The sequence below is a fragment of the Onychomys torridus genome, chromosome 2 (assembly GCF_903995425.1).
Source record: "Onychomys torridus chromosome 2, mOncTor1.1, whole genome shotgun sequence".
Lineage (NCBI taxonomy): Eukaryota > Metazoa > Chordata > Mammalia > Rodentia > Cricetidae > Onychomys > Onychomys torridus.
This window is the reverse complement of record NC_050444.1, coordinates 26,046,596-26,074,572: the sequence shown is the minus strand read 5'-3', so window position 1 is coordinate 26,074,572 and position 27,977 is coordinate 26,046,596. Positions and strand designations below refer to the sequence as shown.

The following is a 27,977-nucleotide window of genomic DNA, read 5'->3' as shown; positions in this document are numbered from 1 at the left end:
GACTCCCCCAGGGCTGTGGCTCCGGCCGCCCTGCCTCCTCCCCGGGTGGCCATCCGAGGGCGGGGCCGAGCCGGGCCAGGAAATGCCCGGGAGTGGGTGTCACCTGCCGAAACAACTTGTTGACTCCCAGGAGCACGGCCGGCTCGGTGCGCGGCTCACCTGTCCCCAGCGCGCAGGGCCGCTCGCCCCCCACTGCCCAGCCATGAGCAAGTTGGGCAAGTTGTTTAAAGGGACCCGCTCCTCCCGGGCCCGCGCCGCTCCCAGCCCCCAGGAGGCCCTGGCCCGCCTCCGGGAGACCGAGGAGATGCTGGCCAAGAAGCAGGAGTACCTGGAGAACCGAATCCAGAGGGAGCTCGCCCTAGCCAAGAAGCACGGCTCCCAGAACAAACGAGGTAGGCTGTGTCCCAGGCCAGGCCGCTCTCACCCACTCCTACCCTGGGGACCATCTCCAGCTAGGCGCCTGTGTCCCCCTAGGCCATCTGGTTTGCCTTTCGAAGAACTGACCTGACCCCCAGGGCCTGGTGAATGCGATGACCTAAACCAGGCACCTGCCAGGCAGGCATTATGTTCAGCTCCAAAAATCCCAATAATCTCGATGAGCAACATTTGTATGTAATATTTAAATGATTTAAATCAATCTAGGATGAACCAGAAATCAAAATTTTAAAGTCGGGATGAGTATTGCTGATCATTTTCTTTTGTCTTGGGCTCATGTCTTGGGTTTTAATGGTACTTCTTTATCAAAACTCTTTTTTTATGTGATATTTTGCTCATCGTCATTTTGTGTATTATTTTGGAATTGTAAGAATATTGCATCCAAAGGAAGTTTAACTTGTGACTGCGTTTTCTGGATCCCCTTGGGTTTTATCCTTGGCTTCCCACTTTCTAGCCCAGCTCTGTTGATTCTATTACTATACATACCAAATTTCTCCTGTATGTTTATATTCAAGTCACACATGCAGCTTATGTGTAAATAAATCTCTGGGGAAGTGTGGTCTAATATACTCTGGTTACTTGATCCTCTGCTATTGAAAACTTCCATTGTCTGTTGAGTAGCCCAATCTTAAAAAACAAAACAACAGAGTCAGAGAATTAAATGTTAAGTTTCTTATCACTGGCTTTTAGTCCACACGAAGGACTTTGAGTCAATAATGACTGTTGGTGAGGCTGTCACGCCTTGAACCTTTTGCTCTATGTCAGAGTTCACTAGTTTGTTCATCATAGTGCTTTGTATAGGAATAGGCCTCGCCAGCACCTGCAGTGTGCATAAAAACCCAGGGAGGAAAGGAAGTGATTTTCACTCACTCGAAGTGGCAATTGTGACCCCACGTCTGGCTTCTTTACCGCATCAGTGGTTTGGGGGAAGGAGAGAACCTTCCTCCTTCTCCCCATGCCATCCTCTTCTCTCCATCTTTCTTTTTCATCTTCTGTGGTCTTGGGGGGGGATACCAAGAACAGAACACAGTGCCTCATGCATGCCAGGCAAGTGCTCTACCCTTGGGCCACACCCCCAGTCCAGGTTAGTCACAGGGAAGCCTTGGGAAGAATTAGCTCATCCTTATGATGCCTCTTTTGTTCAGCTCTGGAAAGCAGTGATGCCTCAGGGAACTGACCTTGAAAATTCCACCTCTTATAAAAGTGGGCCTGATACACACGCTCTTTTTTTTTTTTTTTTAGACAGGGTATCTCTGTGTAGCTTTGTGCCTTTCCTGGATCTCACTTGGCAGCCCAGGCTGGCCTGGAACTCTCAGAGATCCTCCCGGCTCTGCCTCCCGAGTGCTGTTATTAAAGGCGTGCACCACCACCGCCCGGCTACACATGCTCTTGTTACCTGCGATGGAGAGGCCAAGTTTCATTGTTCTCTGTTATTGTCTGTAACTTTTGCCACAGCGCAGTACGGCTTAGAGCTAAGGACTGGTTTCTATTTTCATTCCATGTTGAAAAGTATTTTGGGAACTTCTTCGGCGGCACTTGCTAAACAGAGACTGTGCCATTATGGCTGGCTAAAAAGTCAGTGGTCACGCTGTGACTCCACCCTTCCTCTTAGTTTTTTGTGCACTCGTAGGTCTTGCTTTGTGTCTGTCACAGCGCAGACACCTTGTCGTTTATTTGGAACTGTGTGTACCTTTGTTTCCAGTGGTAACTCAGTGAATTTGCTTATGGAGCATGAAATGTAACACAATATGGATCATATAGAATGAGATGTAACATAATGTGGGTTATATTGGTTTCCAGAGATGTTCTCCTAAAGTGTATCACATGATGAACAAGGACAGAATGTTTGAATGGAATGCTGGGTACCAATCCAGCTTCCTTACATAGGAAAGTTACAGATGCTCTTGTGAGCAAGTAATTCATTGGAAACAGAATTGATTTATCATTGAGATTTGTGAGTTCACTGATAGACCAAGCCTGGGCCCTGTGGCCTTGGGATTGAGCAGAGGCTGGCTGCCATGAGACCATCTTTAATATAAGCTTTGGGATGAATTCAGTCACAAGTCTGTGCATTAGAAGCACCGTCAATATATTGTGTCTCCCAAATAAACCAGATAACTTCCTAGACATGCAGCCATTCCCTTCCATTAGCCTCTAGGAATGCTTTCAGACATACAGGAAAATAAGATGCTACAACACTGAGTGCTAAAAGGTCCATGTGCTGCACAAATTACAGCTGTAATTTGCACTGTAACCAGAGAGATACAGTGTGTTTTCAGTGGAAGCTTTGCTTCTACAGCCAGTCACCTAATGTGTCAGCATCCTAGCTGAATGGCCGGGGAGCATGACATCAGAAACCACAAGTTCTCCAATGATGAATGTCTCTACACCATCAGAAGCTTTGGCAGCATTGTGAGTACCCAAAGGGAACTTTGTGTTACTGGCGAGATGAGTAACATCTATTTATTTATTTGTTTGTTTGTCTGTCTATCTATCTATCTATCTATCTATCTATCTATCATCTATCTAAGACCTAGAATTCTCTATGCAACAGTTTAGACAATAAATCAAGCCAGGGTAGACTTCTCTGAAGCCCAATCTTTGAACTACATGCCAAATAATATGTATAATAAGAACCATATGAACTTCCTTAAGAAGCTAACTCAGGATGCTAATGAGGCCCCATGAGAAGCTCCTCACGTGTTTCTTCTGGAGTAAGCAGAGGGCAGGCATGGGAAGTAGATGTTTCTCATTCAGGTTTATGAATAACAACAGAAGAGAAATAGGAAGAAAAGAGTCCCTCCAATTTACCAGTCCTTTGAATATCAAATTATAAGTTCTTAAGTTTAGTGAACACCAGTGTAGTTCTAGACTGACCTTGAACTCAAAGAGATCAGCCTGCCCCTGCCCTCCAAGTTCTGGGATAAAAGGCATGCATCACCACTCCTGGCTAGTTTTTAAATAGGAATAACACATGTTAAAAGATGTGTGGGTTGACTACAATTGTTCAGAGATACTTTTCAGTCCCCCAGGGTTTGAACCGGTGATGGGAAAGTTTCGAACCCATAAGTAAGTATCAGCATGGTACCTGTTTGATCTCCAATCAGCCATAGTGTCTGGTCACTGGGTGAGGTAGATTCCTATGGGATGTTCCTCCCATAGGGCACATTCTGGGGTCTGTCACTGCCTGCCTCAGTATTTTAATCATGGTGTACTGGAGCACCCAGAAAGACAGAGTTAGGGCTACACTGATCTCATAAATTAGATAGACAAATTGCTTTGCCAACTTATTGCTGGATATTTGTTTAACAACTACATGCCGATCTGTTTTTCCTGAAAATTGGTTGAGTTATAACTAGCAGTGAGGAAATGCAGAAGTAACTAACTCTGACCTCTGACCTTAACTTCTTTAGAGGTTATCATTGCCAGATACCAGAAAATGTGACTATGAACACAACCAAATGGGCTCTGCAGCACCTGGGGTATCATGATAGTCAAGGACCTCATGGTCCCAAAGAGTGAACAGTTGAGACAAGAGTTATAATTTAATTAAAAACTTTAGGAGGCCAGAGATGTTTAAATGCAGTTTATTCAGGTTATGGGAACTCTTGCTTTATGGCTAGTGGTCTGTTTTGGGCAAATCAGACTTATTATACATCACTTAATTCTTTGCCATGTCACCCAGAGCAATGTTTCATCCTGCCTGTCTGTTGAAGTCACCTGAACATTGGAGTCTTGTCCCTAGGGATTCAGAGCTAACTGCTTGGAATGGGCTCAGGTATCAGGTTTTCAAAAAACGGCTTCCAGCTGATGCTGCCCTGATGCCTAGTTCTGGGTGGGAAATCTCAGTCCATTGTAATTTTCTAGTATTAATGAGGTGGAAATTTCAGGTCTGTCCTTCTCCCCAGCTTTCTGGACTTTTCCCATCCAAGGACAATGAGTATTGGTATGCTTCCTTGAGATAGGACAAGCAACCTAACTCTTGGTGCCCCAGGCTGGTGGCCTCCGAAGCTGAAGTGCATGGTATCTCAACATACTTCAAACCCCTGCTGACATGTTGGCTTGGCAATACCCTTGGAGGTGTCTGTTCTTATTTCTTCTTAAGGTCTATTTTATAACATCCCAGATAGATGGGGGGATTCTGCTAAAATATAATATTCCAATTTAATTGTTATAACTTGACACGGAGTATTTGGTGTGGGAGTTCAGAGCCTGGGCTTTAGAGCAGTCAGCCCTGCTTTGATACAGTCCCCACTGTAACTTTGCAGCTTTGATGTCCCCAGACCAGTCAGCTGGCCTGTCTAGTTCCTTCTCATATGACAGTGATGTCACAGACACTCAGAGCTGTGTGGATGAGGACACCACTGGATAAAGCATCATCAATCAGCTCCCAGTCTGTAACAACTTTATAAAGTTGAAATTGCCTTACATCTTGTCTTCCAGAACAGCACTGGCTAAAGCTCCATCTCATTTATTTATATATTTGAGGACAGTAGTCACTTCTCCAAGTCTCCCTTGCCTCAACTTCCCCATTTTCATTCCCTTGAAGACCTTTCTTGTGCCAAGGCTGGCTTACTATGCTGGGCCTAGAGAGAGGCTGGTGTAATGCCTGGGACAGGGTACTGTGACCCTCGGAGTGAGTGCTGCCCTGGCTTGATGACTTTGTGGCTCCTTCTCCTGACTAGTCCTGGCCCTGCTGCTTATCTTGTCCCGGGCCCCAAATCACACGTTTGGAGCAGGAACTCCAAGTATGTAATTATGTGAGATGGTGTGGGTCCACGTGAGGGTTATCTGTAGGCCATACGCATTGAGCGTGCTGATAGAAACAGACAAGAAAAGGTAAGCGGATTTGGGCAAAACCCCTCCGGTGGCATTTTACATGATTCCAGAGAAATATGGCGCTGAGCCTTTGGCTCTCCTCCTCAGGGGTCTTGTTAGGGGAATGAATCTGCAAGCAGAGTCCTCTGTGGAAACAAGCTATTTCACTTTGGATCCTGGGCTGTGAATGGACAAGGTTGAATTTTCTGTTGGAATCCAGATGCAGACACTTCCTCTGGGATTGTATCCGTATGGAGTGGGACTGTGGACACAGGCCACTCTTACCTCAGTGGTACGTGGGGGCCCTCTGCACTGTTGATTTAACTTGGTAGTATAGTTGTCTTTGCCAAATTCTCCCAGCGCAGACACTGGGGTCATGGGTGTCAAGAGAGCTACCAAGCAGTCAGCTGGTTGAATGCCAGTCCTGTGAGGACGAACGCACACACAGCTCAGGTAAAGTGAGACAGCCATAAACTGCAGGAGCACGAGAAAGCCTCCTGGGAGAGGTAGCTTACCTGATGACCTCCTTTCTGAAGAGAAAGCCCGTGGCTCTTTGACCATAGCATTTGTACTCTGTCTGGATGCTTACTAAAATGCTCGCTCCCAGATACCTGGGGAGATCCACTCTGAACGTGGAGCACAGCCAGTGATGCTGATCTCCACTAAACTTAGGAAGCTGTGACTTGTGACTCAGCGGGCCACTAAACTGGGGGACTGACTGCCATTGTTTTCTTCTGTTGTTTCTCCTGTTGTCATTCAGAAGCCTGGATGAGAAATGTCTACTTTCCATCCCCTCTGTTTACTCCAGAAGAAACATGTGAGGAGCTCCTTACGGGGCCTCATTAGCACCCCGAGTTAGCTTCTAACACACACACACACACACACACACACACACACACACACACACACACAAAGAAAGAAAGAGAAAGAGAGAGAGAGGAGAGAGAGAGAAAGAGATGCAGAGAGAGAGAGAAAAATAATAAATAAAAATTCTTTTTTTTTTTTTTTTTTTTGTTCTTCGAGACAGGGTTTCTCTGTGTAGCTTTGGAGCCTGTCTGGAATTCACTCTGTAGCCCAGGCTAGCCTCTAACTCTCAGAGATCCATCTGCCTCTGCCTCCTGAGTGCTGAGATTAAAGGGGTGCGCCACCGCCACTGCCATCACCCCCCCCCCCCCACCCCCACCCCTGGCAAAAATCCTTATCTTAGGGTTTCTATGGCTGTGAAGAGACACCATGACCATAGCAACTCTTCTAAAGGAAAGCATTTAATTGGGGCTGGCTTACAGTTTAGAGGTTTAGTCCCTTATCGTTATGGCAGGAAGCATGGCTACACGCAGGCAGACATGGTGCTGGAGAGGTAGCCAAGAATTTTCCAGGCAGGCATCAGGAAGGGGGAGTGACACTGGACCTGGCGGGAACATCTGCAACCTCAAAGCCCACCCCTCAAAGGCTACATCTCCTAATAGTGCCGCTCCCTATGAGACTACAGGGAGCCGCTTTCATTCAAACTACCCCAATTCCCATACCTACTTACACCCCTTTTCCTTGTTCAAATCAGTATGTTAAGCTTATGTCTAGTATTTAACATTTATTCTTATTAAACAACATCTCCAGTTGTCTTAGAATTAAAAAACATTCAATTCGTATTTTATGTGTACTATTTCGTTTACTTGAACCAGCTATATCAGACTTCTTCATTGTTGCATAAATATTTATTAAAACATCTGCAAGGACAAGGCCCTGTGGCACGCTGTGAGAGACCTCGTTCCAAGATGGCTGCTGCAGAACTGCGGCACCTTCCATCTAAGATTCGGCCACGCCTTACAATGGCCCTCTGGCAGATCAACACTTGATGAGAGATTTTTATTCATCTAGATACGAAACAACTGAGCTATATTTCTGGTCCTTGTCATCTTATTTCTGTAATTTTCTTTTATCTAGTCACACCCTCTATACCTTGTAAATGATGTTTCCCAACCTAAAACATCAGCACACATGTGTGGTTCACAGATGCCGTTCAATGGACTGATAATGTGTTAGTGTCGTCAGACTCACTGGAGAGCTTTTTACAATGACTCACCAGAAGACTCTGTTCCAAAGAGACTGAGAATGAGTGACAGGATTGATGTGCTCAGTTGTTTCTGGATGATTCTGTTGTGGGTTGGGTTAGAAGGCCATGGGTAGCCCATGGCTTTCCCTTGTACCAGTATGCCGCCAAGAAAAGAAGCCATGGAGTTGGTTTAGTAGTTCTCGTCTTTGGGAAGCCCGATTGGATTCTAGCAATTGCTATGTTCTTTCCCAGCCTCTCTGAGTGTAGACTTTTGAGTCCTTCAAATCTGTGTGACATGAATTTTTGTAGTTTTCTTTGATTTATAATGTTTTGCATTTTATTGACTTAGCCAAAGTAAGTCAGAATTAAGTAGAAAATTTATTACTAACGCTGTGATTGTACCATAATCATAAACCTTAAACACTTCTGAGAAGCTGTGGCAGGGGTACTGTGAGCTACTCATGGGTATATTTAGTGTTACCATTGTGTTTGTTGGTATTCAGAATACTTAGGTTTTTTTTTTTTTTTTTTTTTTTTTTGGTTTTTCGAGACAGGGTTTCTCTGTGTAGCTTTGCGCCCTTTTCCTGGGACTCACTTGCTAGCCCAGGCTGGCCTCGAACTCACAGAGATCCACCTGGCTCTGTCTCCCGAGTGCTGGGATTAAAGGCGTGTGCCACCACCGCCCGGCAGAACACTTAGTTTCTTAATAGAAAAGAAAAGTATATTTGAGCCAATGACCTTTAAGGCATGGTACCTAATACTCCATTTTTTTGAGTTTATGATTCTGACTTTGTAGGTCAGTTTTGAAGTGGGCATCAGTGATCTGTCTTGATGTTTGTCTTTGTTACTGTTCCATTGCTATAAGGTGACACCATAGCCAAGGCAACTTAGGGCAGGAATCATTTAATTGGGGGCTTGCTTACAGTTTCAGTGGTTACCATGTCGAGGAGCATGGTGGCAGGCAGGTAGGCATGGCACTGGACCAGTAGCTGAGACCTTAGATCCTGATCTAAAGGCAGGATGCAGAGAGGGCGAGACTGGGTCTGGTGTGGGCTTTTGAAGCCTCAAAGCTACTCCCAGTAAGATACCTCCTTTAGCAAGGCTGCACTTCCTAATCCTTCCTAAACAGTTTTACCATTGGGAAACCAAACATCTCATACATGAGCCTATGGGTGCCATTCCTATTCAAATCACCACAGTTTTCTTCCTTCCTTCCTTCCTTCCTTCCTTCCTTCCTTCCTTCCTTCCTTCCTTTCTTTCTTTCTTTCTTTCTGTAGTCATAAGTACATGTGACTATACTTATTAGGGATAAAACTGCACAGATACTTGAAATAACAGATAACATTGGGGATTTTTAAAAATCATGTGCCTGAGATCTTCACCTTAGTAAAATTACCTGGTCCTTCATATTTAGTAGAAGCTGGTTATTATAGTTTCTCTTTTTCTGATTATTATTTGGTAGTTCTAACAAGCACACAAACAGTTTCAACATTTAAATAAAAAAGGAGACATAAAGGGGGGGGGAAAGCAAGCTTAATACATAATAAACCATTTTCAGATTGGTTCTCTTGCATCACAGACGTTGGCTGTTTCTCTCACACAACTGGGGTACACAGGGAACGAACTGCATGGAAGGAAATATTTAGGACCCATTCTAAAGCTGTGAGGTCATTGTTTAATGTGACATCTGCACCACCGACTCTGCCCATCATTGCTAAGCATCCTTCCAGGCATTCCTGACTTGTAGGCATTTCCTGCAGCAGCTGGGAGTGCGTTAGGATGGGAGAAGCCTTCTTTCCACAGCTCTGTGGAACGCCCTCCCCACTTCCTCAATGCAGCCTGCTTTGGACGCAAAACCCCAACACAGTTAGTCACTCTCCGGGACAGAAAACACTCAGCAAGCAAGCATGAACATTGACTTTTAAAATTACAGGCAAAGAAAAGGAAATCATTCTCTGGTAGAGTTGAGAATCTTAATTAGAAGTTAAATTCTTGATTAAAAAGGTTGAAATTTGATATCTGTCTTAAATGAAGTAAAGTTTGCATATTTATACTAGGTTTGAATAGAAATTTAGGATAATAAAATTATTACAATTATTATAACTCATTTTTATTTTATATGTGTCAATGTTTTGCCTGTGCATCACATGTGTCCACAGAGACCAGATGATATTGTTAGAACCTCTGAATCTGGAGTTACAGACAGTTGTGAGCCACTATGTGGTTACTGGGAATTGAACTTGGCCTTCTGGAAGAGCAGCCAGTGGTCTTAACCACTGAGCCATCTCTCCAGCCCCTACTGATTAAATTATTCAATCAAGTGTTTGTTAAACATTTTGTACTTTAAAACTGTAATTTCTTGTGATACTCTTTACAATCACAATATAGAACCATATTAAATATGCATAAAGTGATTATACAAGCCTGTTATATATGCCAAGTATATTACATCCAGAAGCATATCTCCCCTGTAAAGTTAAGCACAATTGCTATTCCTGACATTTTTCTGTGAATATCCACTAGTTTCATACTCATACATTTCCCCTACATTTTAAATCTATAAAGTTTACTAATTTGTGAGGTTATGAATAACACTAGTAGCAAATAAAAACAAACACTTCCAGTTAGTTATGTATTCTGCCTGGAGTCAAACAATTAATTGGTTTTTTACAAAGACTATCAAGCAGATTTTAATTAATTTATTTGTATGTTGCTCCAATAACTGAGTACTTCACCTGCTTGGCAATTGGTCTCTGAAAAAATTAATTATAAAGAAAGAGAATTTTGCTGGGCATTTGAAATTTGTCTTTTGTGCTTACATTTTTGACAACTAGAGGACAATAGCATTTTTTGAATCATGAATTTTCTCTCTTAGATTTACCTCCTCTAATATTCTCTTCCATGATAATCTGATCTCATCTTTAGAATGAGGACATAAGCTTCATTTTTATCAGAAAATAATTTCAATTTTCTTGGTTCATTTGCGCGCGCGTGCTCTCTCTGAAAATGAAAGAATGTACTGATCATGGGCTTTCTAATGGTTTATATTGTGCGATATTAATCAATCACTTATGTTTTACAATTGGTTCTGAATTAGTGGTTTGCTTACAGAACATACCACTTCCAAGTGCTCCTGCCTCAGAATACTGTTCGTTTATTTTTCCAGTTTCGTTCTCTCTTTCCATCCCCACATCTATCTTCCCATTACATAAACCCACACATCACTGTTGTGGTCTAGCTTCTTTTTTTAAAGCTTGATATTTACCCTCTTTATGAAATTTACTACCGGGGAGCCCTCTGAAAATATGTAGGTTATACATAGGGACCAGCTGGTGTGATTTGCTGTTATTTTCAAGGTATATAGCTCCTGGTTTCCTATATATCCAAGCCAGAAAGTTCACATTGGTCTGAGATTTGCAGTTGGGTAGAAGTCATGCATTTTATTGATCAGCACATTGAGTACATGTGTAGAGAGCTTTGAAATATCTGTGTGCCCACTCTACCCTGTAGATCTCTCCTGTTTTTCTCCACTACATCTTCTCTGTCTCTAGAGACCAAATGTCATTTATGCATGTTAGTACCCATGGGCACAGTGCTCATTACATACTTGTAATAAATGCCACCTCCCCTGTTTTTCCATAGGGCCTCCAAAGTACTTCACAAATCCTCTCTCACTGAGCCCCACCCCATCCATAATAAATGTGTATGGCTTGTGGAATGAGGAATAGATGATTAAGTGCCAATTTCGTGTCTTGCCTTATTGAAATCATCACTTATTTCTTTGTTCTTCAGAGCCTAACAGTGCCAGGCATACAGTAGATACTCAGTATGTACTTAAGAGATTGAAATGAATGAATAAAGAACATTTATTGAAAGTGTAAAAGTTCAAGAAAATTCATAATGGGATTATCCTAGGCAAAAGTCTTTAAATTTTATATTGTTTCCTCGGCTGTTTTGAATTTCACCCATGACTTTGAACAGTACTGTTTAAATTGTATTGTGGGAACTAAAGCCATGAGCCACTTATGGAAGCATTTCCTAGTCAATAATTTGCATATGTGTAAGTACAGGGCTCACACTAAAATTCCCCAATAAAACATGATCGTGAGACTTTCCAGTAAAAATCAGAAGATGACATGACAATCATGTATGACATCTGTCTCTTAAGGACTCTCCTAACTTGGCTGAGTTTTCGGAGCCTCATTATTGAGTTCTTCCCTAGAGTTCATCATCCACTCCTGGACAAGAGAAGGGCAAGCAGGTGAATAGTTCACAAACAGGCCTACCTATGTTTACTGCATTTGCTGGCTCCTCAAAGGTTCTTTTATTGTTTGTTTGTTTGTTTGTTTTTTGTTTTTTGAGACAGGATTTCTCTGTGTAGTTTTCATGCCTGTCCTGGATCTCATTCTGTAGACCAGGCTGGCCTCAAACTCACAGAGATCTTTCTGGCTCTGCCTCCAGAAGTGCTGGGATTAAAGGTGTGTGCCACCATTGCCATGCTTCCTCAAAGGTTCTTATGGTTTAAAAATGGCCCTATTTATACATCTTGGATGAAGGGGAACAGACTAACCTTTAAAGTCAAGTTTTCTTACTTTTTATTTTTTTAACTTTCTTTTAATTATTCTTTGTGTCTTTCCCATCATGCATGTCAACCTCATTCATTTCCCCGTCCCTTTGTATTGTATCTACCCTCTGCCCTTGCAACCCCTCCCAATAAAATTTAAGATTTTTTTTAAAAGAAAAAAAGGAAGAAAGGAAAAATCCTGTCATGGAAGCTGTGGTGTGACACAGTGTGAGCCATGTAGTAAACCCTTTTCTCTACATCTTTACTTGTAATTGTTCATTGCAGAGAGTCATTGGTCTGGTTCAAGGCCTCCGGTTTCTGCTACACTATCGATGCTGGGCCCCCACTGGGACTGCTCTTGGATATCCTGTTGCTGCCCTGTGTTGTGGAGATCCTGCAGCTTTGGGTCTGCAGGACCCCATGCTCCCGCAGATCATAGATGGGGTGGATGTTGGGGTGGTCCAACTCATAACCCTGGTTCTGGGCCTGGGTAGTTGCAGGATTGGTCAGCCTGTCAACTCTTCCCTGTCTTAATCACCAGGGTGATTACTCCAGCTAGTTAGCACCTTGCAGCCATGAGCAAGTGGTGGGGCCAATTCTCCTGCTTTCATGCCCTCAGGGTCCACTCTCCGACACTTAGATTATCAGAGCTAGCTCTACTGTGTTGCCCAGGCAGGTTGCAGGGGCCACTCTCCTGAGTGCTGCCGAGCTGGTGAGGGGGAGGGTCAGCTCTCTCACTCTTATGACCTCAGCTCCACCTCTCACACCCACCACAGGTGTTATTGGCAGAGGGTGGGTGGGGAGGAGGCCATCTCTTCCCTGTCTGCACCACTATATGGCAGATGAAGGGCAGGACCAGATCTCCCATGCTCATGTTCTCAGGCCAGTTCACCCATAGGGTGAAATCATTAGGGTGCTGCCCAGGTGAGGTGCTGGGCCCAATTTCCTGAGTGCTGTAGGTGGTGAGGGGGAGGGTCAGCTCTCTCATCTGTCCCAGGTGGTGAGGGGTAAGGGAGGCAGCTCTCCCACACTCTCAACTTCAGGACTGGCTCACCCACACCTCTACCATCTACTGTGCTCCTCTGTTGTGCTGCCCAGATGAAGTGCAGGGCCCACGTTCCTGAGTGTTGTAGCTGGTAAGGGGGAGGGTCACCTCTCTTGCCAGCTGGAGGCAGTAGAGGAGAGGGGGCAGGGCATCTTTCCTCACCCCACAACCACCCCACAGGTGAGGGGGTGTAGCCAGCTATCCCACTCTCCCACCCTCAGAGCCAGCTCACCCACGCCTCTGCCAACAGGATCAGGCCTACTGTGCTGCCCAGGTGAGGAGCAGGGCCTGCTTTCCTGAGTGTTGCAGCTGGTGAGGGGTTGGGTCAGGTTCCCCACCTGCTGCAGGTGGTGAGGGGCGAGGAGGGAAGGGAGGAGGGCATCTTTCTGTAGCAGGAATTGTTTGAAAGTCTTGTTAATAAAAACAAACCAGGAGCCAGGTATTGGGGGTAAATGCTCAAAGATCAGAGAAGCAGAACAAGCCACAGCCAACCTCACCTTGCCAACTCCTCAGCCGATCTTGTTTCCTCAGATTGAAAGCCTCTGTGTCCTCATCTGAATGGATCTCAGCTGACCTGCTGCTAAAAGCCCAAAAGCTTAACCAGGCTCTAGTTCCTGGTCCTCACGCCTTATATACCTTTCTGCTTCCTGCCATCATTTCCTGGGATTAAAAGTGTGTGCCACCATGCTTGGCTGTTTCCAGTGTGGCTTTGAACTCTCAGAGATCCAGATGGATCTCTGCCTCTGGAATGCTAGGATTATTAGGCCACTATTTTCTGGCCTCTGTGTCTATCTAGTGGCTGTTCTGTTCTCTGACCCCAGATAAGTTTATTAGGGTGCACATTATTTTGGGGAACACACTATCACCACATCTTTCCCTCATCCATGCCACCACATAGCCTATGAGAGGAGAGCTATCTGCTTTCCCATTCTCACACCCTCAGGGCCAGTTCACCCATACTCCTGAGAACAGGATCAGCTCTATGGTGCTGACCAGTGAGGGCGGGGCCAGTTCTCCCTAGGGTTGCAGCCAGTGAGGGGCAGGCCAACTTTGAACAGCCCTGTCCTCTCTGCTTTTGGTGGTATCAGGAGCCACAGACATCAACAGAAACCACAGCTGCATCAGAGCCATGAGCCCAGACATGGGCCCCAGCAGCAGTCCAGGCCTAGAAGGATGTCTTACTTATAATAAGAACAATGAAGTGAATGAAGTCTTTTTTGCTGTCTTAAATTATGTGACACCGATTTCTGAAAACCTTCCTCTTTTGGCGACATGGTAGACTGGTTTAATTTTGGATTGCGTGGATAATTCTTACATTTCATCCTCAGTCCCCAGTGAGTGGTTGAAATGTCCCGGCAGGTGTCCTGTTGGAGCAGGGGTTCTGCAGCTCTCCAGCCTAGGGCACATTACTGCTGTGGGAGGAGACAAACCCCTGGCTGCTTCTCACCCAGAAGAGAATACAATAGGTGCCATTGTTGTAGAAAGACTATTGTCAAGGTTTCACCGCAGGAGAATGGAAGATTGAATTAGACCTTCAAAGTGAGTTAAATTACATGGTTCCGAGAGTGTCCTTTGCCAAATCAGAGCAATGCTTGCTTGTCACTCTTGTTTGCCTCTGGAAAAAAAAAAAAACAAGACAGTTGTTTCTCATACTGTGTACTGGGAACCCAAATCAAGGCTACTCCAGCTGGATCAGTGGTGTCATCACTCCATGTAACATCAGCTCAAGGAGACTGACTTGTACTTCTTGGCTTTTAGGGACTGACAGCTCTTGTCTTAATGAATGAGAGAGAAGCTTTAATGTGCTAGGAAAAAGCCATAGTGGTTTTCAAGTGTCTTGGGATTAGACTCAACAACACAGAAGCTGTTGGCTTTATTCACACAGGTTTAAGATAAACAATTCAAATTTCAATTCTGAATGCACATCTAGATGCCTGGCTTCTTTGGAACACATGGTTGAGTGGCCTCAGTGGACAGAGCCAGCTGTGCTACATCTGCTAAGACAAGGCTATACTCCCATGTCATAGGGCCCTGCCTCTTAGTGTTCTGAGATGGAGGCCCATGTCTAGTGCCATGTCTTGCCACCCCGGCACTATCATCATCATCATCATCATCATCATCATCACCATCATCATCATCATCACCATCATCATTGTACAGAATCTTTTTACTCTCTCTCAAAGAGAAAACAAAGCTGGCTTTTTGAATTACTTTCTCTCTGCCTCACCCATTTTCATTTCTAGTTGACTTCTGAGTTTGGGACTCTGGCATATCTGCAGTTTGCAGAATCAGGAATTATAGTACAGAGTTGAGATGCCAAATCCAGATGAAATTTTTCACATTTCTCCCAAGTATTTTGAATGCAAGAAACAACATGTTGGCTTAGGCATTGAGAACGGTGGGTGCTTCTGCGTGGGAATGTGAAGCACAGACAGAAGAATCAGGTGAGCCAGCTAGCCTGTGTTACACTGCTGTATATGGCAGGAATAAAAAGAGAGACCTTGCCTCAACAAGGTGGAAGATGAGAACCAACTCTTGAAAACTGCCCTCTGACCTCCACATGCATGAAGTGGCAAGTGTGCACCCCCATAGGTGAACATGGACATGCATGCAAATAAAATAGTGTCTGATAAATAACATGGGTAAGGTTGGGTGTTGTATCTTGTAGCTCCATCTGTGGGATTCTGACTACCCGTGAAGGAAATGATCATGATGTTCTAAATCTTAATGTTTAGACACTGCAATGGATATTTTTCATATTTATTTAGCCTAATGCCTAAAAACTCGATGTCTCTTTTCCATGCAACTACACAATTTATATAAAGTCAGAGATTTGAAAGCACATGCTCCAGAGCACAGTGTTCTGTTGTCCTCTGGGTGTGGCTTTTATTATCTGGGAGAGGAACGTTATAAAACTAAAGAGGATCACACACCTAGGTCAATATGCACCCAGATTATTAAGTGCTTGAGACAGGACTAAATCCCAGGCACAGACCATAAAGCTTCTCTTGTACCGAATTCTTGATTTCTTGATTTTCAAGAATAATTATAGGTGTTTTAAAATAATAAACATGTCATTTTTATTAATGAAGAACTTAAAATTTTCTTTAAAATATGAAGAACACTTTTGGGACAAAATGCAGTGCTGAGATTTCATTAAGCACAAACCCTGAACCAGCCTGATAAGACAGGGATGATATACTGGGCTTCTACTTCCAAGGTGTTCAATAGAGGTGTGCATTTAGAGTTTAGCTTCTTAGGATACTCTGCTGAATAGCATTGTTTGTTGTACCTATGGAAATATGGGGATGTTTTATCATATTGTGTTCATGTTGGAAGTTATCCTGAAAGCAATGGGCAGTTTGTCAGTAGTAATTACAAATAAGATGTACAAACTCATTAATTGGGGATGTTATATAGATAGCTAAATATTTAGTTAGCTAAATAAAACACAAAGAGTATATAAGGTGGTTTCATAATTTATCACTAATCCTTTCAATTCCCTAGTCTCTTTTAATATTAATTTCTAGACTAGCAAACTGAAATTTAAAATGAGGGAATGACTTTCCCAAGAGCAGATATTTATAAAGTCATAGAAGACTCACACTCCAGGCTTGAGGGTCATATATTTCCTATGGTATTGTGCTATTATACAGGTCCAGAGAGTTATGGAAATTTTCAATTAATGCTCATTCATTTCACCTCCTGTAAAATAGCTAATACTATTGCCTTCTCTTGTTATTCATTGAGGATCAAATGTCACAAATCTTATATATGTCACCTAACCCCAGTCTGGCTGTGAAGAGACACCATGACCAAGGCAACCCTTACTAAATAAAGCATTTAATTGGGGGCTTGCTTACGATTTCAGAGGCTTAGTCTATTATTGTCACGATGGGGAGCATGGCAGCACACAGGCAGACATGGTGCTGGTAAAGCAGCTGAGAGTTTTACATCCCAATCCTCAGGCAGAGAGAGAGACTCTGGGCCTACCATGGGCTTTTGAAACCTCAAAGCCAACCCTCAGTGATACACTTCCTCCAACAAGACCACATCTGAAGAGGGAAAGAGAAAGCAGACCCTAAGTAGACCTTGAGTTCCAGCTGGGCAGGTGGGCAGGGAGCAGGGAGGGCAGGGAGGAACATTAGTGTTTGCAAAGAAGGTGAAAACATCCCAAACCCACAGGAAAACCTCTAATAGCAAGTGCAGGAATCACCAGCTGTGTATTATGCCCTGCCATGCACGGAAAGCATGGCCCTTCCTGCACAGGACTATGGTCTACTCTAGGAGCGCTCGGATATAACAACACACACAACGTACTCTTCTCTAATCTTTAATTTACAAATATAAACCTGTAGAAGACAAGAATGTCAAGAGAAGGCAGTTGCATGAACAAAATGTATCTTAAGTAAAGCAAGCAGTGGTCCCAGAAGACAGACAATGTTTGGAATATAAAGGTTATCAAGCTTTTGTTAGCATGTAGGAAGATTGAAGAGGTCATTGCATCTGTGAGGCAAGAGCAAGCTGCCATTAGTCAGCAACTAGGAAACTAGGAAATGTTCTTTGAAATTAAAAACATCATTGAAGGCAAGGTGTGGTGGTATATATTAACATCATGACTTGGGAGGCAGAATCAGGAGGATCAGGAGTTCAGGGCCAGCTTGGGTCACAACAAGACTCTATCTCAAAAAACTCAAACAACTTTCTTTTCAACTTGAGTCCACCAGAAAGCTTCCTGCAAAGAAGCATGTTGAGAAAAAGAAGGGTTGCTCTTCTATCAAGGAGGTAGTGATGCTGGAATACACCATGAATATTCATAAGAGCATCCATGAGTGGTCTTCAGGACCTCACAGGTACTCAGAGAAATCTGCAACTTTGCCACAAAGGCCATTAAGACTTCAGAAGTGTACACTGATACCATACTCAACAAAGCTGCCAAGGCTAGAGCAAATAAGGAGTGATCCATATTGTATCTATGTGCATTTGTCCAGAAAATTTAAGAAGGATGAGAGTTCAATAAGCAAGCTATATACTGTGGTAAACTATGTCTCCGTTACCGTGTTCAAACATCTATAGATATTGGTTGTGGATGAGAACTGAGTTAGAGTTACCACTGAAACACAAACTAGTGCCATAACAAGCAAAATACTTTTAAAAAATCAACAGAAACAAATACAGCTGAAGATAAGTTAGGGATCTAGAGAACAGAGTCAAGGCGTCCTAGGACTTCTATAAAAAAATACAGAGATATTAAGGAAGACAATATTTAGACTTACAGGGATTTTGAAAGAGAGACAAAAAAAGAGAATGTTCACTAAGGGAGCAAAGATTTAGCTAATAAAATAAAAAATATAGCTAATAAAATAAAAATATATATAGCTAATAAAAAATAAGGATTTCAGAAGACAGTACATAGGAATAACAGAGGAGAAGGAACGAAGGACACAATAGAAAACCATTTTCTCAAACTGAAGGTAGACCTGGCTCTACAATATGGAAGTATCCAGCCACCATATCGAGAACCACCGCCATGTCTGCACATCTGCAATGAATGAGGAAGAAGCAGATGACCCCAGTAATCGGAAGGCAACTCCTTATGCTACAGTGGGCTGATTAGCTGCAAGACTGTGGGAGTGGAGCCCGGGCCTACCGCAAAGGGGTCATAGAGGGCATGAGATGGAGATGGGGCCAGCGACATCCAGCTACTTCTTACGTGAGGATCACCATCGACTAGAGTGCCTGGGCTACTCTAAGCAGAGTCAGGCATGTGGACTGCAAGAAAAAGTACCGCTCTGATCTGCGTGTGACCGACCCCAGAGTCAGTACCATCCCCGCAGCCTGTGGTGATGAAGAGGGAGTGGACCTGTCACCCCGAGAGTGCCTGAGCCTACGCCCCAGAAACAAGGAAGAGTTCACTGACTTTCAGTCCTGGGTGTGGGGAGTTTGGGGGGATTATGTGTTGGGGGGAGTACCCACTAGATGGTTAGTTTAAAAAAAAGGTAATGCCTATGGTTAGTTAAAAAAAGAAAGGCAATGCCTATTCATATACTGGTAAACTCTCATAACTTCTAGGTAAAAATAAAATATTAACTATTTTCAGAAGAATATCAGGAAAATATTAAAACGAACTTTTGGAATGTTACTACCCTGACACGGTGGAATAGTATATTAAAATTCTTGAAATAGTTTTAATGAAGGAGTCTGTGAAACTTTAAATTAACATTTAACTTTTAAGTAAAGTGAAGACATTTTAGACATGTAGGTATTCAGAGAATTTTTATGTATCCACCTTTATACATTTACATATATTAGGGGTGTGTGTGTGTGTGTGTGTGTGTGTGTGTGTGTGTGTGTGAAAATACTTTCCTGAACAAAGAAGACTCACTCCAGAAAATTCCTTTGAATCTAAGAATGAGAATGATGTGGGATACAGGGAGCAGTAATGAGAAAATAGGAGACAGCAAACACTGTCATTTAGTGTAAATAACTGGAGCTGTGATGTTTAATTCGCGTATTAACAAGTCTTTTAAAACTGAAGGGATAAAAAGATGAATAATCCTCAACTAACAATACTGCTGATTGTTGTTTGTAGTAATGTATTTTAATGAACAGGAGCATCTCATCTTAAAACTGACTATGATGCTCTAGGCTTTCCTCAAATTTGTGACCCTCTTGCCTCTGAAATGATGGATTATAGAAGTAAATTTTAAATTATTTTAATTAGATATTGTAGACTGTGACAAGAGAGTCTAATTTCCAAACATTAACATATGGATCTTAATTAATTTTCAACAGGATTATAAAACTCCTCAAATACATTAAATGTAAATACAAGTATAATCCATCAGAGGAATAAATTTTGTATATCTCAGGTAATCAAAGTAAGAAATGGCCGGGCGGTTGTGGTGTATGCCTTGAATCCCAGCACTCAGGAGGCAGAGCCAGGCGGATCTCTGTGAGTTCGAGGCCAGCCTGGGCTACCAAGTGAGTTCCAGGAAAAAGCCGCAAAGCTACACAGAGAAACTGTGTCTCAAAAAACAAAAAACAAAAAACAAAACAAAAAAAAGTAGGAAATGAACAAAGATATTTATAATTTCACATAAAGTAAAAAAAGAGGACAAAGAGTATAATAAGCAGAAGATGCATAGAATATCATATCAGATAATGAAAAAGTTATTACAATAAATGAGGCTAAAATATGTATTGAATAGTGACTATTGAATAAGCTGTCAATTATTCAGTCCAGCCTGGACTACATATAGAAATCTTGCCTCAAAGATAACCAAATAAGCTAACAAACCATGTTTGAAATAGAGATTTACATAAAAATTATTGTGGCAGATTATAATTTAAAAAAAGGCCAACATACTAATTTAAAATAAAGTAAAATGGAACTTAAGGTAAAAGAGATAAAATGAGATGGGGTATTTTTTTGTATATGGGTTTTTCAAGAAGTTTTTGCACAAAAGTCAATGACGATCTCTTCTGTATTTTGCCAGCATGGATGCTGACTTCTGTAGTACTGAGTGTCTTCATTTGGTTCTTATATTACTTTCACTGTTTGCTTGACCTTTTCCTTCTCCTACTATGCCACAGCTTACCCGTTTGCATTTGGGTTAATTTTTCTTTGTACTATCTGAGGAATCACAAACCATATTACCTTGCTGCTATTAAGGTGGACTCTGAATTCAGATACAAAGATGGCATGGTGTGTGTGTGTGTCCACCTCTATTGTCTTCTTGGCTTTCTGCCTTTGATTCTGTGGCCTTCTCAGGGTGGAGGATTTCAGTAAGTAAGCCTTTGTTTTCTCCCAGGTCCTTGCTTCAGGCAGTTACTGGGTCATTTGTGAGGGTGGCTGAAGGAACAGAGCTACATCAATCACTAGTAAAAACCACCAAGAGGTCATGGCTGTTTGAGTGTCTGTGAAATGACAGTGGAAAAATTATTGGAATAAATAACCAAAGCCATTGGATCTACAAAAACAGATTGACCGATGCAGACTTGGGAGGTTTTCTTCTCAGAGATTTGTTGTGATAACATTCCTGTTTCCTTCTGAATCCACAAACCACTTGACTTCTGTTGCATGAATTCTAATTGGTCTTAATAATTAAGACCCAGAGTCAGATATCAGGGTGAAAGCTGATAGATCAGAGAAGCAGAACAGCCAGCTACTAGAAAGACTTCTTACCTCTACCGAATCCTCAGCTTGAAAGGGCACTGAGCTCCTGTTTCCTCCAGCCTTACATTCCTCTCTCTGCCCAGCCATATCACTCACTTCCTGTCTCCACCTCCCTAGTGCTGGGATTAAAGGCATGAGATCCCAAGTGCTGGGATTAAAGATGTGAGCCATCATTGCCTGGCTGTTTCTCTTTTAGACTGGATCAATCTTGTGTAGCCCAGGGTGGCCTTGAACTCACAGAGATCCATCTGCCTCTGCCTCCAGAGTGCTGGGATTAAAGGTGTGTGCCACCACTACCTGGCCTCTTTGGCTAACTAGTGGTGTAGCTCTGCACCTTGATCTTCAGGTAAGCTTTATTTGTTAGATCACGAACAAAATATCACCACAGACTTCATTTGTCAAATTGGCTTAGTTATTATTTATCTGTATATTACAGATATTATAGCATACTTTTACTGTTCTCTTCTTGGATTTTCCCCAAATGCCTTGGCAAACTGGATGTTTTGAGCCCTTTGAGAGGGTATCTCACAGGATACCACAGTCAAAAGGACCCTCATGGTTTTGTGGCTTCCAGGTGAAGCAGGTAAAGGACAAGGGGCGGTGGTTATTCAGATCTTGTTTCTGAGAAGCAGTGCTCTACCCTCTCAGCAGAGTGCTGTCTGGCTCCTGAGCAGCACTCCAGCTGCACTGATTTTAGGACACTCATCTTAGATGTGACTCACTCACTTCAGATCTAGGTGTTCAGCCTTAGGTTCTAGCTGCTACAAGCTGGCTGCCTTCAGCAAGCCACTGCATTTCTTTGAGTCTTAGTAAATTTGCCTTCGAGAAAACGAGGCTATATTTGACAGCTATTAAAGTCCTTTCCTCTTGTAAAGATTGATAATTTTTTTGTTTTGTTTTGAGACAGGGATTCTCTGTGTAGCTTTGCGCCTTTCCTGGCTCTTGCTCTGTAGACCAGGCTGGCCTCGAACTCACAAAGATCCGCCTGGCTCTGCCTCTTGAGTGCTGGGATTAAAGGCGTGCGCCACCACCACCCGGCGATAATTTTCATATGGCTTTTCTTAATGTATTTGACCTATACCCCATCCAGAATTAGCATAAATATTTCTGTGGCATATCTTGTGATGATGAAAGTTGACTTTCCATCCTCTTACACTTGCCAGATCGTAGCAAGAAAGAATAACAGAGTGTTTGAAAGAGAACAGCTGCTATAGAGGCGGAGCGACAAATGTTCTCTGTAAGGGTCTCAGGGCTGTTTAATGTGCACTCTGTCTTCAGGTTTCAGCAATTTTGAGTCCATGCGTGGTCTGAGCATCTTAAGTAAGCGTAGTTGTTTCTTCTGATACAAACACTGGTTCTTCCTTACTTAGCTGCCTTGCAGGCACTGAAAAGGAAGAAGAGACTGGAGAAGCAGCTCACGCAGATTGACGGCACGCTTTCTACCATCGAGTTCCAGCGTGAAGCTCTAGAGAGCTCGCACACCAACACTGAGGTCTTACGGAACATGGGCTTCGCAGCCAAGGCGATGAAAGCCGTTCATGAAAACATGTGAGTGATCCCCACTCCTTGTCCTTAACGTTGGGAAGAGCCTGTGAAATTGTGTGACGATTTTGATAGGATTGGATCACTGGTCAACATGTTGAATGGAATGCTCTCTCAGAGGTAGTTTTGAATTTACAGTGACAAAAAAAAAGTGAAGGAAAAAAAAGAAAAAAGTATAGAATGTTGCTTTCAATATTGCTCAGATTCTTTGTGAAATCCCATCTATAAAGGGCATAATTCTATGATTCTAACAGTGCCAACATCGGTGAAGGTGTTAGAACTGTAGAACAGTGGTGTGGGTGAGAATCATCTAGAAAAAAGCTGGTGAAGAGCATTCTGATACCCAGACTCCTTGAACTAAGACCGAGATTGGACCTTTTGTTTTAACCAAGTTCCCCAGGCTGAGACTGAGACCACCTAATATTTGAAAACCACTGACATAAAGTGTTAATCCCTAGGGCCAGGGTTTATAGTTTTCTGGTTGCAATCCCATTTCCAAAGTTGACTATACCTCGGCAAATGACTTTCTCTCTCTCCTTGATCCTGTTCCCTCACCTGTAAGTTCTTCTTACTTTCTCTGGTTGTTGGGGGAACTCGGTGAGATGCTAGCTACACCCAGCACAGGTCCTGTTCCGAAGCGAGCACTCAGCAGCCAATGCTCTGAGATGTGAACACAGACCACTGTTCACTGGGGAATGCAGACCTGGGACCCGGGTCTTTGCTGATTGGGCATGTGAGAGTAATCTCCTGACCAAGGAGCAGTAAGTGCTGAGGGATACAGACTCCGTTCCAGAGGAGGGGAAGAGGCAACGGTAGCGGTCGGGATGTTATGAAGACCTCCCTGAGACCATCTTCTTGCCTTGGTATCAAGCAGCTGCCATTCCGACACTTCAGAGATCATTATGTGCATGATTGGACCCCTGGTCCCCACAGCTGTGGTAAACTGAGTGCTGGAGTAGATTGCAAAGCCAGGTTGGTCTCCAGGTCTCTTAGGAGCGTGAGACAAGAGTGTTCCTTGGAGAGAAGCTTAGTCTCAGTCCCGTACATGATCATACATGTCTTGTATGCCTTTAAATAAATACATTTACTACTTGATTAGGATTGAGCATAAAGGATAGTGGGAAAATGATAAAAAGAATTCTTTTTGATTACATATGAAAATATGTTGAAGTTCCCAGTTTTTTTCAGTAGTAGAGTCTGAGAAACTGAGAGAGAGAGAGAGAGAGACAGACAGACAGACAGACAGACAGACAGAGAGGAGTTCCACTGGGCTCACACTTTCAGTGCTGAGAGTACTTAACAATGAAGGACCCTGTCACTTCTCTGCTGTCTAGTCTGCTTGGCCTGGATTCTGAGTTGGAGGAATGATTCAGAAACTGTTAATCAAACAAGGTAGAACCTGGCCTGTAGACCTGGAGACTAACATGAATCAGCTGTCCGGAGCCTGGCCCCACCTGCCTTTATTTGCTGAGGTTGTAGCTGGGTCAAACCCTGCTGCCTTTAGCAACCCCCCCACTCCCCCCCATCCCCCATTATCTACAAGGGAAAACCCTCGAGGATTCCGAATTTCAGAGCTACTACAATATAGAAAGTGATTCTCCGGCCCCAAAGCTTAGTTTCTCTATGGAGGTGCTTCAGGATTGGCTGCTGGGAGCTACTTTGCTATCTTAGTCAGGCGGTCCTCAGCCATCAGAGGGACCATACACACGGAGGTCCCACGTGTGCTACCACACACACTTCCCAGACTGATCTACAAATAGTGTTAATCTCACAGTTATTTTATTTCAAGTTTTTCTCGAAGGTGGAAATATTGAAAATACATGTGATTGTACAGGGTCACTACATTTTTTTTGACATGTCAATTTTTGGTTTTTTTTTTGTTTTTTTGAGACAGGATTTCTCTGTGTAGCTTTGCACCTTTCCTGGAACTCACTCTGTAGACCAGGCTGGCCTCGAACTCACAGAGATCTGCCTGCTTCTGCCTCCCGAGTGCTGGGATTAAAGGCATGTGCCACCACCACCCAGCGTTTTTTTTTTTTTTTTTAATTGATGAACATTGGACCAGGAACTTTTGTTATGGTGCTGAAATAACTAAAGAATCCATCTGAAATTAACTTGTTTTCATATAGAATTAAGTCTAGATTCGTAATTGTAAGGTGAAATTCTAAAATTGCCACAAAATGCTCCCCAGGGACCTGAACAAAATCGATGACTTGATGCAAGATATCACGGAGCAGCAGGACATTGCCCAAGAGATCTCAGAAGCCTTTTCTCAAAGGGTTCAGTTTGCCGATGGCTTTGATGAGGTAGGTGCAACACTGAAGAATCTGGTTCTGTAGCCGCTATCGAGGGCAGCTTCCTATCACATAGAGCAGCCAATTTGTTTATTGCTTTACAAATAAATGATGTTTATTGGAAGTGCTGTTTTCCAGGAGGGAAATGAGGTGTTTGCAGCTGATTTTGAGGAAAGATGACTATAGTTTGGCAAACAGCTCCTTAATTAGGTTTTTAGCTATTAAGGAAAAAGAAAACAGCATGCTGTTATGTGAAGTTAGTGATTTTTAATGGTTAGAGTATAAATAGTCCCATTATGAGGGATCATGTGCTCTCACATCTGGCCAAATAGAACAGACGGTGTCACTCTGTAGGCAGCAGATGGGTTTTGCTCTGTGGCTGTTAAATTAGGAGTTAGGCTGCCTCTGTTTATTACTCAGTCTGTAAAACAAGTAATTGTGGGTGGCGTTATTTACATTCCCATTCCATTCATATCAATCAGCCCCATAGTCGACAAAGACTGTAGTTACGTTGGTGGTGTCCACAATGAGAATTTCAGTGGTTCCATTTGAGTAACACATGTCCAGGATGAGGACATTCTTAGCCACACTCCTGAGGGACAGAATAGCACAGCTTCCTGTTTCTATATGATATGACAGATGACAAGTAACAAGGGAAGATGTGGCCCAGAGGGTCTTAGGAAATGACAGTCTGCTGTTAGCAATGTTCAAAACTGATATGGGGCCGGAGTTGGAGAGATGGCAGAGGTTAAGAGTGTTTGTTGCCTTTGCAGAAGACCTGGGTTCTGTCCCCATCGTTCACAACATGGACCAAAATCATCCACATTGCCACTTCTGTGGGATCTGATGCCCTCCCTCTTCTGACCTCCATGGGCACCAGGCATGAATGTGGTACACACACAGATATGTAGGCAAAACACTGATACACATAAGGAGTTGGTCTTTAGGTCAGATCAGTCATGGCCTATTCTTGCGTAGCACTCAAGGCAAGGATGGTTTCCACTCCCCTGAACATTAGAAAATAAGGAAGAAGAGCCTGCAACAGGAAGTTATCTGGCCTTCAAAGCCCTAAATACTACTGTCTGGCCTTATGTAGAAGAATATGAGGATTGTGAATTCAAGGTCAACCTTGGGCCTCATAGAAAATTCAAAGCCAGCCTGAGATACACAGAGAGGCCTTGTCTCAAAACAAACAATGGCAACAAAACAATGAAATATAAGATACACATGCGTGTGCATAATTCAGGCATATGCTTCCTGAATGTAGGGCATATTTATCCTTGCACTGTGTAGTGAAGAGATCTCAATACATTTGTTGAATGATGGGTGAATAAATAGACTCTAATTGGATGGATACACAAATATGCTAGAGTGTTTCTGATAGTTTCCTGCTGGAAGACTATATTTCCCAGCTCCTCTTGTGGAAGGCAGGAGGAGGTAATGGAATGTACTGTAAGTGGCCACATCCCATTCTGTAGGCATTTTGTCCATTTACAAATGTGAGTGACAAGATGTCCCTTTGCTGTGAAGAAACATGGTGTTGCCTCAGGTCAGACCAAACCTCCCTACCTTTTCTCTCTATGGCTGACTTAGGTAATCAAACAATTTCTCATTATGACAGCCTCAGAAGCATAATGAAAAGTTTTGTTCTGACTACCACTCACTTCTGCAGGGATTCCCAAGGTAGGTAGATATGAGCTAGCTCAGATCAGGCAAGAGGTGACTCGCGTTCTTAAGGTCTCAAGCTGATGGGAGCTGTCTATAGGTATTGAGTAGAGAATGGTATGATTAAGCCATACTTTCTGAGGTCATTGTAAAGGAAAAATACATTATACTAACTTCAAATTTTACTGACACAAACACATGACCATCATTCAGTGGTAGAGCACTTGCCTAGCATGAACAAGGTACTGCTGTGTTCCGTCCCCAGCACTGTCAACAAAATCACCTAAACACACAATTTATATTGACTTTAATTGTTTGATTTAGGAACTATGGTATCTTTTTTTTTTAACTTTCTGTGTAACATATCATTCTATGCTTGTTTTATTTTCAATCGTATTAACTCAAAAATATTTATTTCCTCCAATTAAAATCGCAGAGATTCTCAACAGGAGAGAAAAAAAAAAAAAAAAGAACGTACCGGAAAAATGACAGTCAAGGTGTAAATTTCCAGAACCTGAGGAGATTATATATTCAGCACAAATTACTTGAATGGCTGTTTACTGGAGTATTATAAGATTAACTACAACAAATTTGTACAGCCCAAAATATTCATTTCTAATCATTGCTCAGTGTTGGAAAAAAAAAAAAAAAGCTTAGTTTTAAAATAAATATTCCATTTCAGTGGGTTCCCACATATCAATTGGGTAACAGATGTTTTCCTTGTTGTGTTTAGGGAACCCCACCTCCTGAAACATTAACTCCACAATTCTTTCTCTGTCCCGTGTTCAGGATGAGCTGCTGGCAGAACTTGCGGAACTGGAGCAGGAAGAATTAAATCAGAAGATGAAAAACATGGAGCTTCCAAACATACCTTCCTCTTCCCTCCCGGCACAACCCAGTAGGAAGTCCAACAAGCCCTCCACTGCACACCGATCTCGAGCAGGTCTGTTACCCACCCCATGCCCTGCGTCCACACGTATCCTCGGAACAGTAGGCAGGCCTGGTGCTTCCGGAACAAATCACTCCTACCTGATTTGTATGAATAAACACATCTTGTATGTAATTTCTACCCATTTTCTATGCTGGACGTGTAAATGCCACTGATGACTCATCTTCCTCACTCTTGTGTTCCAGCGTCGTCCAGGAGGACAGAGGAAGACCATGACTTCAAGCAGCTGGCGGCTTGGGCTACTTAAGCTAAAATGGAAACGTCTGACACCCGAGTTCTTGAACTACTCATGAGACATGAATGCTTTTTCAAAGCTTACAACTTCGCAGAGACCTGTTCTATGTGTTATTGTCTTTTCTGTAACAGTTGAGTCATGCGTAGACACGGTCAGGAATGGAAAAGGGCTGGTAATGTCATAGAAGACCCTTCCAGACTG

At 43.0% G+C, this 27,977-nt stretch overlaps 1 protein-coding gene across 1 annotated transcript; it reads left to right on the top strand.

The window, feature by feature from the left end:
* Positions 1-202: 202 nt before the first annotated feature.
* Positions 203-27,788, top strand: Chmp4c (charged multivesicular body protein 4C). The gene is made up of 5 exons (XM_036177281.1): positions 203-392; positions 22,462-22,639; positions 24,825-24,939; positions 27,382-27,535; positions 27,727-27,788. Exons 1-5 carry the CDS (start codon positions 203-205, stop codon positions 27,786-27,788), a joined length of 699 nt encoding a protein of 232 aa, XP_036033174.1.
* The last annotated feature ends 189 nt before the right edge of the window (positions 27,789-27,977 follow it).

Bases quoted from the DNA above. Each gene is read 5' to 3' on its own strand.
- Chmp4c (XM_036177281.1), top strand. From the start codon at position 203: ATGAGCAAGTTGGGCAAGTTGTTTAAAGGGACCCGCTCCTCCCGGGCC. The intron at 393-22,461 runs GTAGGCTGTGTC...TTCCTTACTTAG, and splicing joins CGGCTCCCAGAACAAACGAG to CTGCCTTGCAGGCACTGAAA. The intron at 24,940-27,381 runs GTAGGTGCAACA...TCCCGTGTTCAG, and splicing joins TTGCCGATGGCTTTGATGAG to GATGAGCTGCTGGCAGAACT.